Source organism: Rhea americana, unplaced genomic scaffold (genome assembly GCF_003343005.1).
Source record: "Rhea americana isolate MKP2758 unplaced genomic scaffold, rheAme1 scaffold_166, whole genome shotgun sequence".
In the NCBI taxonomy this organism is placed as follows: domain Eukaryota; kingdom Metazoa; phylum Chordata; class Aves; order Rheiformes; family Rheidae; genus Rhea; species Rhea americana.
Window position 1 is genome coordinate 348,991 of NW_028185772.1, and position 12,956 is coordinate 361,946.

At 33.8% G+C, this 12,956-nt stretch overlaps 1 protein-coding gene across 1 annotated transcript in view; it reads right to left on the minus strand.

The window, feature by feature from the left end:
* Positions 1-12,956, minus strand: part of CNST (consortin, connexin sorting protein) — a 60,757-nt gene that overhangs the window by 23,996 nt on the left and 23,805 nt on the right. The window contains exons 4-9 of the mRNA XM_085300586.1: positions 12,027-12,226; positions 7,220-7,250; positions 4,352-4,438; positions 3,764-3,878; positions 1,217-1,238; positions 943-1,039 (exon numbers count right to left, since the gene is read on the minus strand). Of these exons, the coding sequence (XP_085156712.1) occupies positions 943-1,039; positions 1,217-1,238; positions 3,764-3,878; positions 4,352-4,438; positions 7,220-7,250; positions 12,027-12,226 (552 nt within the window). The remainder of the gene's footprint in view (positions 1-942; positions 1,040-1,216; positions 1,239-3,763; positions 3,879-4,351; positions 4,439-7,219; positions 7,251-12,026; positions 12,227-12,956) is intronic.

A 12,956-nucleotide genomic window follows, 5' to 3' on the forward strand; every position in this document is an offset into this window, starting at 1 on the left:
CATTGTACAGCTCATAGTAAAAGAGGATGAATATGTGGAGAGTGTACTTGTGCAGAGAACTGTGATTCCCTTTCTTCATTAACTCCTGATTCTCCTGAACATTCTGGCTGACAGATGGTTACAGGGTAATCTAGGTTGAAAGGGATCCCTGGAAGTCACCTAGGCCAGCCATCATCTTGCGAGAAATTCTAGATGTTTTGCGAGACAGGTGTTCAGTCTAGCCACTATTTGGCAACTGGGACATGGCTAAGGAAAGAAAACTTTTGCCCAAAGAGAAGAAAAATAAACCATAGCCAAGTAGTCTACCACTTATCTTTCTGTCTGCATTTTAACAATTCATTAACTTGCAAACATTTCATAAGAACCCAATGATTCAAATAAACATTATTCAAACAAACAAATAGCAAAGCAGGAGAAAAATGAAAATGACAAAACTTAAAAAATTTTCAGTGAAAAAGATTAACTGAAGTATGTTTTCCTCTTTAAGATTCCCCCCAAAAGCTACCTAATTTTCTGTGCTGTTACAGAAAAACAAGACTACATCATATGTAATTAACAGAAATTGTTCTTAATATTGTTAATGATATCCAGTGGCCACAACTCAAAGTATTTATCATGGGATTGTTAACCACAGATTTTATACATATGAATTATGTGTCTTATATCTAGCTTAACACAATTTTGTTTCCGTATGCTCATTTAAAAGTAACTTTTATGATGGAGGGTAGACTTGTTTTAATTACAATTCTGAAGATCAATGACTACCTAAAATTGTTGCAAATGAAAACTAAAATTTTCAAAAAGGGATGAATCTGTGGGAATCCAACAAAAAAGCTGTACTTTCAGATGGAATATCTTCACAGTATTTACAGGAATACATACTTACAGTATATCTTTAAAACAAATATACGTTTATATATATACACACACACACACACATACCTGATTTAAAAGATGCAGCTTCTCTTTCCTTTAAATTTTCTGATTCCATTAACTGGAGGAAACAACTGCTTTCCCAGGTATTTTCTGCAGCTACTAGCTGTAAAATACAATAATATTTTCTATAATTTCTTGACTTAGGCAGGAATAATGCAACAGAGACATTCAAGCTTCAAACATTTTCTATACTACACTGGAAAAAGTATATCTAATAATATTAAAAATATATTTATGAACAGTCTTTGGCAAAGCAGTGTTCACATAAACAGCTTCTTACCTTATGTTTGGATGCAAGTGGCCTGCAACAATAAAGAAAATAAAAATAAAAATAAATTAAAACACTCAGTAACAACATTCTTTATAACAAATGTCAGGAAAACAATGATTCAAATCATATTAAGTCTTTTCTCTGCTCTAATATCAGCACAGAACACTTCTAACACTGATCAGCACGCTAGCACAGTTTCAAGTACAGTTCTATACCGTATGTGAATATCATCAGAAGACCAATTAGCACAAATATTGCTCTAGCTAATAGAGAAAGTACATAAAAAGAAGTTACTGCAGCACACCAAGTGATCTTAATTCCTGTAAAAGCTTATGCTAAAAGGAACACTACCAACTTTAAAAATCATGTAAGAGCACAGTATCTACTAGTATTAAAAATATTGATTACTATAACAGAGATTTAGGGAGGAAAGAAACACTTATTTCATTTCTCATGGACTATTTATGTTGGAACATATTTTCTGGGCATTGAAAGATTTAGCAGTTCCTATTGATTCCATTGGGATTCGCAGGCGAATCATCACCACTAATAATCAGTGTGGACTTTGCAAACTGTGTAAAGATTCAAGCACAATTTGTTTTATCATGCACAGCATGACACAATCTTGCAGTCTTTCATATAGAAATGAAGAGAAAATTCTGAACATTTTGCATAGAGCCACTGAAAAAAATCACAAAAGAAAGTAAAGAGAAACAAGAGGGAAAAGACTGTCATACTCTCTAACATAAACTTTTAAAACTTGTATTGAATTTTAAGTTTTGCACTTTAAACTTTAAATAAGACACATCCGAAACTTTCTTTAAAGTAAAGGTTTCTAGTATTCAGCTCCAGATCTTGTGTATTATAAAAAGTTACATTACTTTCAGTCACAAAAGCAAAATGCTCACTTTGCCAAGACCCTTGTTATTTATTTAAAATGAAAGTATTGTTTTAATTACGAAGTAAATTGAGTTTAAAGCTTAGAGAAAATACTAAGCAATAAAAATAAATAGCCTTTTGGCTAAATCTAGAGCGTTTTGGAAGAGCAATGACACAGAGAATTAGTCATGGCAAACAAACACTATTCTTAATTTTGATCAAATTGCAGGGCTTCTCACAAAACGAATGATGCTACATAACTGTATTTTTCTATCTAAACATGAGGCTGCGAAGAATTAGAAGGAGAAAGCAGAGCTACTCTCAACAAAGTGACAGTTCAGTGCCTATGGAGATGCTGCTAGTTGCAAGTATATAAATCATAATAGATGTGAATCTTAATCTGTGAGCTTGCAAGGTCATGCATAATGAAATGTGAGTTAAGGAACCCTGCAGGCACTCAGTGGGCTCTCTCACTAGCAGGCTGTAAGTGCAAATGTGCAGCTACAGCTCTAGAGCTGCCTCTCTCCCTCCTGTGGAATTGCAAGCTTACACTTCTCAGCGGTTCCCTCCCAAACGCACTCAGGCTACAAGTAAACAATCTGTCCTGACAGTAAACTTGGATGTTTTTCAGCTTCTGTACAGTCACCCAGGGAAAACTCATTGAAGTCAAATTACACTCTCCATGAAAAATGGGAGCATTTTCACATTTACTACACCCAGACTGACTAGGTCAATGCAAATGTATTTGAAAAAGTTTTCTCTCCTCATCTTATTGACATCTCTCTGTCACGGATCAGTCTTATCACAGCCTTTGAATGTGGTTAAATTCCTCATATTGTTGGCTGATCATTTTTCAGAAACAGATGGTATTTTTTTCATCTGTCCCTCACACTCCAATGCCCAGTAAAGAGGGCATTCACCCATGATCTGGATTCAGATCACTTCTCCTTCCTGATGGGTACAAGCCCGTATCTGTCACGATCCAGAAGAGCACCTGTGGCACTGCCAATAGGTTTGCTGATATTGTGATACTGTGATATACTGTCAGGACACTGCTGAATCAGACAAAGCAGGTATGAACTAAGATTTCTTAACTTTCAGAAGACTGCCAGACCAGTGAACTATAGAATCATAAACTCAACAGAAGACCACAAGAATAACCAAACCACAGTACTTAAAGCATAACAGTTAGGGAATTATCCTAAAATACGGAAGATTTGAGAATAAATTCCTAGAGGGTAGGTTGGAATGCTGGGGTATGAGCTGCTGGACAACTGTATTTTAAAACATTGATTAAAACAACAGGGATTGCAAGTACCATCATCAGTTTTGTGATCTACCTGTTCTTAAATTAACATTAGTTTTTGCTTTGGCTGAAAATATCCCCAAACTAACTCAATTTTTGGCAAAATAATGATTTGTTGAAAACAAATAGTTTGGCTCTAGTCCCTATAAATTCCTCAAAACATATTTGTTCACTGTGAAAACTAATGGTAACTAAAACACTGGTATTATATATCAAAATCAGCAACTGCTTTGTAACGAAATTGTCTCAAGTCAAAGGGATGCAACTTTTATTTTGGGATCAACTATTTTAAAACATCTATGCTAGTAAATAAGCAACAGCAGTGCTAACATATTAGTACCAATAAAGTAAAAACATTTTCTTATACTTACTGTTGATGCGAAGAACAAACTTTAGTAAGCTTTTCCAACTCCTCATTGCTCAGCTCTTTAGCTGCATTCCTCACTGCTGCAAATGGACTAGGAACGGTTGCTTTCCATTTTCTTTCTAAATTTGATCAAAAAACATTTTCACCCAAAGTGCTTTAAATTAATATTTACTTAACATAAAACTTTTACATTAAAATAAGAACTGGAAAAATATCAACAGCTCTTCTGTGTATGCTCCATAATCTTGTATCAGACTATCAAAAAAGTATCATATTTTGTTACAGTACAGCTTATTTTCATCACGCCAGATTCACCAACCCTAAAATAAAAAATAAGTACAAAATAACTGTAGATCAATCAAAGTCTCAATTAGCATAAAGAATGATCAGCTATTTGCACTCTTTTCACAGATCCCAAAGAAAGGAATCCAACGACGAAATACTTTTCTCATAACAAGCTCACAGAAATTCTGATATACATGTTACTTTTGCTTTGTAACAGTTTTAAGCGGGCAAAACATATGCTCTATTATGTAGAAATAAAGAACAAGTTAACTCTTCCTTCTACCATATTAGTCCAGCCTGTACTTACCCCACTGCTCCTGAATGGAAGAAAGATTTGCAAGCAGCTGCTCATGATACAGCCGTTCAAGCTGAATGAATTTCATTGCCTTCTCATCTGAATGAAAGGTTAAAGAAAAATACACATATATATGGACATATTATAATTTACTTATATTTGACATCACATTTGAAAGGACAATCATTATGTAAGTGAAACAAAATAAACACAAAAAGTCTTATGGCTAGCATGTAGATTTCCGTGCAGACAAAAAAAGTAATAGCAGATACGAACACAACAAATAAGAAATAACCAAAGTTGAAAAAAGTTCCAAAAGTGCAGAACCTACTCTCTTTAGCAGTTACCTCTTCCCATACACCCTGAGCTTAACAACACTGTATTTTTCCAGAAAAGAGACCAACAAAATGTTATTATGCAAATAAGGGGTTTTTTTAATCATGAAAATGAAATCTCTGCAAAATGAAAAGTAAAACAATTATACAAATACAAGCACATATCTATCAGGAAATACAATTATATGTCAATAATGGTAACCATTTGAAAATATGGCTCCTTCTTACTGAGCAGTTGAAGACAACATTAAAAACAATTTTCTCTCTCAAACTTTCAAAAGACACTTTCTCAACTGTTGTGTCCATAACTGTTTGACCGCTGAGTTCACCTTTTATCTTTTTGTCTTTTTTATGAAGATTATGCTTACTGCGCCTCTATATTAACAACTCCTTCTACTCCCATTTAGTTATCAATGCATTCATAAAAGTGCCCTGATAGCCTGGGAAAATTCTAGTTCCACCAAAATTAAGTTAATAATTGTTCTATTTAAAGCCATGTTTTGCCAGGCAATTCAAATTTAATTCTGTAGTACAGTGGGGTTAAAACTACAGTGAATGAGGTTCTTAGTAATGTAGAAAAAATATTTTTCATTATTCATATCAATTAACATATGGGAGTAATTGCTACAAAAACACAAGTAGTATTTGCTGTTCTTGTTAGCCTCGTGCAACCCATATATAGCATAGCTTATAAACAGTGATATTAATGGAAAGAATATTTCTTTCTCCTTCAGGAAATCTGTTATTAGAAACAGAATTACAGATATAGCCTTAGAGGATCACAGTAACAATCTCCAAATTATTATTAATATGAATTTCTACAGTAGATAAAATGCTTGTCACGGATAATTAATAGAATGCAAAATGATCAAATAAATTCTATTTTAACCTCAGGAAAATTGTAGCAAGCACAGAAGAGATATCCTTCATAAATATTTATTATATAATAGTGTTGAATTCTACACATCAGGTGTATATTAAATTTTTTAAAAAATAATTCCTTTGATTAGCTTTAAAGACATCGCCTTTCATTTAAAGCCACTTCTATGAAAGAGAAGCTGTCTTTCTATCATATTGTTTAATGTAATCTAAATCTACAATATTTCCCCATGTAGAACCATAATCTACTACAAATTTTTTCCACTCTTCTAATTTCTATTACAGTCTTCGTATTTTTCCAATTGGTATTTTTTGAATTGGGATGACCAAAACAGAAATACAGAGTTTCTAAGACAGTGGCCAGTAGATATTTTATTTTATGTATTTCTTTTATAATAATGTCACAGTTATTTCTCTTTGTTTTTGTAATATAATTTGGCTGGATTTCATTTTTTGGAAGGATACCTTTCAGGGTTTCTTATGCTATGCTATTTAACTCCCTTGACTGCCTATTTGCTCGTTTTTGTTTGTTTTTATGAAGGTAACAAATGACATAATAAACAAATAATCTGTAAATAAAAATTTTGTAATTTATGGTCATAGAATTGGTAAGGTTGGAAGGGACCTCTGGAGATCATCTAGTCCAACCCCCCTGCTCAAGCAGGGTCACCTACAGCCCGTTAGACAGGGTTGCAGCAACAAGGACCCCCCTTGCTGAAGCCCAGGCTTGAACCGGGGACCTTTAGAACTTCAGTCTAATGCTCTTCTAGCTGAGCTATTTCAGCCCCCAGTGATGTACCTTAGTGAACCACATACACCTTAAGGACTACCACTCTTGCTTCTTCTTTTTATAGTCCAATCAGTTTCCTTTAAAAACAAACAGAGCAAAACCAGCTTCCACCTTTTCTAAAAATGTAGTTCTACTTTAAGGTTTAATACGATCATTCTCTTCCAGAAATACTGAAATATATCAAAGTAATTATTAGCAGTTCAACTACTGTAACTTTCTGACCAAATTTGTTTGCATTATCTCGGAACAAATCAAAATAACTTCTTATCTGCGCCATTGAACTAGCTGTTCCCAGAAGCAATTACTCCTAGTTTCCTGTGACAGTTCCTCAAACCATCTTGAGGTGACATTTGCCTAACAAGCAACTGACAAAGAACATGTTGCTATTGTTTGATGATTATTGTTCTTCCTTAGCTCAGAATATTTGGGTTTTTTTTCTATTCTAGACACTAACAGCACATATTCAAACCCACAGTTATAATAATGGTGTTCTTACTGTAATAGTATCCTTTTTTATATAATAGAAAACACATCTTATCTAGATTGGATGTATTCCTGGTTACTAATTGTTAGAACAGAATTTTTCCTATGGAACGTGCTCTTTGAAAATATTTTCCTACTTCCTTGTTTGTGCACAACTACGGATGATCATATCAGCACAGCTTTTGAAAGTGCACTTATCATTTAACTCATATTCCAGCAGTCTGATTAAGACTAGCTAACATACTGTATGTTCACTCATGGATAAATTACAGCTGCAGACTTCTTCCTAACCTGATCCACAATCTGTGAGTCAATGGCAGAGTATTTTCTTTATGTTTTATCATGCCAGGTTATTTTAATAAAGCATATCAATTTTTACAAGTAAAAGGATACATTCTTCCTTTTGAAAATAGCTTTCAGCTATCTGTAAAAGAAAAAAGAGAAAAATTAGGATTATCTTAATTTTTATGATAGTGATAATATATAGTAAGAATTCATTTTAAATATCTGTTTTGCAGGTTCATATTTAGTTCGGATAAAAATCAAATGCTCAGACTAAATACACGTATCCTTATTTTAGGAAATATGTTCAAAAGGAAAATCAAGCAACATACAAATAGTAAGTCCATTCACACAAATGGATTTGCCCAAATCTTAGTTGTTTTTTATCTCATACAACAACATTTATTTTAGCAATTTTTGAGTGATATTAGTTTTAAAATAACCTAGAACAGAAGTATGTTTTTGACAAGAAGGTGGGTCAAACAGTTTGCATTCTATTACTGACCACTACTTCCTTATGTTTGACAGAAGTAAGATCACTGCTGAGCTCTCTCAAGCATTACAGTGCAATGTAATAACAGGGAGCAGTGAAGATCTCCTAATGGAGGAGAAAAGCAGAACATTTGGATCAAAGACCCTAAAAATGTTGCCTATGACCAGTTCAGAGTAACTTCCCTGTTTACATCGCCTTACAATGTTTCAAATGTTAAGTATTTGAAATTCATCAGAAAAATATAAAAGAAGGAATATTTTTTTTTAAGGGACTCATTTAATTTGTTTGGGTGTAACTTTCTAGTTACACTCCAGTCATATGCCCAAGATAACAATCTTGAAGCCATAAAGGCAGAAGTTTGGTTAAAACTAGACGACAGATCTTCACATGGGTTACAGGACTAAGATGTCTCCCAGTAGATACTATGAGGCTTACAAAAAGTTGCAACATCTGCAATTAAGCTGTATTACGACTAGTCCAGCTGCAGAATCTAGACAATACTTATTTCAGCAGCCTTCTGCCACTTCCCTTCATGAAGCTGCACCTCTGTGCTAAAAAAATATTAAAGATCCCGTATCTCATGTGTCAGTACACTAAGCCAAACAACCAATATTCAAAGTTCTTCAACAACAGAGCAAGTCACAGAATTAACCCAGAGGCAGTTTTTCAATTTTCACTGTAGCTGTTATGAAACGGAATACATCTGAAGTCCTTCCTCTTTAACTTACATTTCTGTTACAGAACAATTAAAATTGAATTTGTAAAGAGATAGCTCTGCCAAATAAAAACATTAGGAGAAAAAAAAACCCTAAAAGTCCTGACAATTCTCCAAGATTTGTTCTCTTAGACAGATGTCAAATATAGATATGTCAAAAGAAAACACTATCAGAAAGTTTCTGCAAGAAATAAACAAACTTCGCCTGTTGCATTTAGAGGTCAAAATGTGAAGGAAAAAATATGGAAATTTAATATGGAAAAAAAAAGCATTCCAAAGAAGTTATTGAGGACTAGGAAAACACAACATAGGAAAGCCTATTTTAAAATAGTATTTCACAGGAATATATAAAAATGTGTAAGTCAATCTATAGCATTTCTAGTTCAATCAAATAGGTAAGCAAATGCTAAATGCTTCTGTAACAGCTACTATATTAGCCAATAGCTGGGAATTGAACTGAGGATTTCTAAGTCTAAGCTCTTAAAATGTCTAGCTGTAACATCTTAACAACTTTTCCCTGGTTTGGTAATTTTACAGCTTGTATCTAATAGATCACTGCAAAAAGGAACAGTTAATATATGCTCACTCCTGGCCAATACAGTAAAACATTTTTCATATCAAGATCTTGAGCATGCAAACAGAAAATAAAATTATTCTGGTATACCAGGTTATTAATGTATCAAAACTATATATTTTAATTGCAGGCTACTGAAACAAATATACTACCCTCTTCCTAGTGATGCTTTGCTTTCAACTGTCTCTTTCAAAGCCAAAATTGCAAGCATGGAAGTAGCAGAACTTCCAGAAGAAAAATCTAGATGCCAGTTAAGATAACCCTTTCTGCATCAACCAAGTAACTTTTCTTTTTCTCCCTTCAGAACCAGCATAAAGGATTCTCTCCTGAATTTGAAGGGCAAAGACATCATTGTACTACAGTCCATGTAACCAGCTCARAGAACGTAAGTATCCAAATATAGTCAAAAAATGAGTGTGTTTCTAAGTAGAAACAGAACTTCCCTTTGAGTTGGTGGTAGGGAGTATTACAGAAAAGATACAGCTGATTTCTGGAAACAAAAAGATGTAACACTGTAGAGGAAAGCTAACATGATAACTGAAATGTCTTACTTCCCATTCCTCCCTTTTGACAAATAATCTTTGAGATTTGCAACAGTAAGAACGTTTTTTGTACTTGTCAGAAAGCTGGGCAAACTTTCCCAGAGCTGAGGAATACAGAAGGCTTTGTTTATAAATGGAATAAAACACAAAGAAAAAATATAAACCTCAGAAATCAAAAGATTTCTCACAGAACTTTGTCTCACAGAACTTTTTTACAATGTCATAGACCTTTACAAGCACTAACTGCTCAATCTTCAGCAACACTGAATATTGGCAATCTTGCGGTACATGGTGTAGCTAGGGCCATATCTGCACAAAATATCCAGTAACTCCAGGTAGCTGATATACCTGAACGTTCACTTTGAGGCATTTCATAGCTGATACTCCAATGACTCCACATTCAGAGTCTCAAAATCTTTTGGCCATATCAATTTATGCATTCAAAATTTGAAGTCTTAACAATGAATGGGCACTTTTACAAAACCTCCTAAGTTGATTGCTCAAAAAAAAGAGAGCAACTTTGTGGAGCACTCTAGATTACAAATTGGGTACTCCTGACTCTCAATCTTATTACTAACCACAACATCATTCTGAGTCCAGCACCTCTGAAAGGGAATTGGTAAGTGACTTCTAAGAATTATTTTGCGTATTTTGTCTGCTACCTTGAGTAGCCTGCTAAGGATTTCTGGAGCTGCCAAATAAGCTCTGTATTTATGTTTATATATATATATATTTTACAATCTGTAACAAATAAATGCTAAAGAAATCACATGGATCTCGCACAATATTGGAAAAAAGTTACATTGTATTTTAATTAAAAGATAACTCTACGACAGTCTCTAATATTCTAAAGACTTTAAATATTTAATGTAGACTTCTCACTAACTATGCCGAATGTTAATACTCCAGAATATCTGACACAGCTCTTAATTTTACATTGCGTTCTCTCACAAAGAAAAAAAACAGAATATGACAGAATAATATTTGCCAGACTTAATACAGAAGTAGGTTACTGTCAGGCTGTATTAGCAACCTGAGATAAGACTGAAGATGACAGGTTAATCCACTTGGAAAGAAAAAAAAAAAGCTCTTATTAGAACTCATATCACATGAAAATAGGAATGTTCTCTTTCAGATTCTGTATTTTTTCCCAGATTAAAAGGTGCACTATGATACTCGTAAGTTAACTTTCTTTCAAACATTCCATTAGAAATGGCTTAATAATTTTAGGAAAAAAAAAGGTGATGATTTTTTAAAATCTTTGAATCTGTAAACCCACATTCTGTTCTCAGTTCTATCACAGTTTCTGTATGACCTTTAAAAAAGTTTTTCCTTTGTGGTTTGGCTTTCTCATCTGTACAGCAGCAGACAGATTTCACCTCTATACTGGTGATGATATTCCTTAACATTTGTAAAACATTTTGAGAGTTTTGCAGGAACTGCATTGTCTTCCCATGCGGACCTTTGCACTGATTCATGAGTGACCACCGAATTACATCTGGTTACAAATGCAAACGCCTAATCTTAATGCTAAATGGGGACTTGGATAAAAATAAAATCTCACTGATGAGAGGTCAATAATTTCTCTATTCAAATAGAATAAATTTCAAGTAAGTTAAGGAACAGTAGGAAATAACTTCACTCAAATATGAATTTTCAAAAAAAACAAAATCCACTACATCAAATGTAAAGTATCTATAATTTGTTACACTGAAGAGAAACCTCTCTCTCAAACACCACATCTTACTTATACCAAAGAGAATAAAGATGCAGGAGTGTCATCATAGCATAAAGCTTAAAATGAGAACAATCATCTGATTTTTCACAATAAAGACAATGCAACTTTCTCAGCTCAAATAATGTGTATTAGACACCACAGCCAAACAAGAAGTCTTCTGCTCCAATGTTAGTCTGACACCACTGAACTATCTATTAATAGCAAAAGAAGTCAATCCATATATCTATCTTGCGTCATAATCCCCAGAAAGAAAAACATACTTGCCAATTAATAAAAAGAGAATGTTTTTCAAATCCTACAGGATTTCCTTTTTCCTTGCAGATGGTGACTGTGCTACAAAAAGGTATATGCCAAGAAACCTCACATCTTAGCATTCATGCTATTTCATGCAAGGAAGAAGTATGTAACAGTAAAAATAATTCCAGATTTAAAATGTGATTTAGCCATCAGTTGTCTTGTACTTACACCAATGTCTAAAACCATGTTTAAGCTACTTTGAAGAGAGTTTTCCTAAGTTTTCCTGCCACACCCTAGAATTTCCTCATTTGATTAGACTCATCAAAATCTAATAACTGTCAAAATGCTTGCATGGACAAGAAAAGTCTGTTTCAAAATATATTAGATGTCATAGAAAACCTGTAAGAGTTTCCTTTTATTTTTCAAGGTGATTTTTAGTTTTAACATGTATTAGCGAATTTTAGAGGAGATATGTGCCTTCAACATCCTTTACATATCAGAACTGCCTGTCTAGATATGGATGTTCATAGGTGTAGAAATAATGCATCTTTTTCCTAATGAAAAAAAGATCTCAAATAAAAACAAAGTTTGTGCAACAAGCCAGACACGTAGCAAGTACCTGGTGGAGACACAGAGGCAGTATCTTTGAATCCATCTGTTCAACCTCTTCACGGAGCAAAGAGAAAAGGGATGGCAATGTTTGTTCTTTCTGATGAGAGTCTTCATTTGCTTCATCAGCACCTTCAGCATACGCAGAATCAGTATCTGTAACAAGAGTGTTTTCTTCCTTGATTTCTGTGGTTCCCACTGAAGGAACTCCTTTAATAAGAACAAGTAATTAGGTTAGGATTCAAAAATATATCAAGTTGCATTTCTAGGAAGTTTTCATTATAAAAGCTTTAAATTAAAACTTATCTTAAATAACATCTCTGTAAGTAGATAAAATATTGTTCTTGTCAAAGTGAATTGTAACAGATTTTTCTCAGCGTCAGCTCACTTACCTAAAAAAACACACTAAGATCATCGGCTATTTTTGTACACTTCTAACCGGGATCTGATTTTGACTTAAAACAAAAAAAAAATATGATGAACTTTTGGACAGCACCATGTGTATCTATCTTTTCTATATGAATGCATATACTTGTTCAGTCTTAAGTTTTTCTTTGAAGTGTACACATTTAATACAGCGGGCAATTCTGAATTCTCATTTGAAAAAAAAAAAAAAAAAAAAAAAAAAAAAAAAAGAAAGAAAGAAAGGAACTGTTCTATAGAATTGTGAGAGACCAGGCTGACCTAAAATGAAGAGTTGGGGCTGATATTACAGTTTCAACAGCGAAAATCAATACTTAAAATTCAGGTCTGAGTGGGCAGAATTCTCCATAAAACCCTGTGATTTTTGATGCAACAGAGACAGAAAGCGGGGTTGTTCACAATGCAGTTTGGGGCATGTCATAAAAGGGCATAAAGAAGGAGAGAAAGAACAGTGGGCTCCAGAAAAGCAGGAACAGTTTGTGTGTTATTTTAGTGCTGGCCACATACTCTAGAAGAG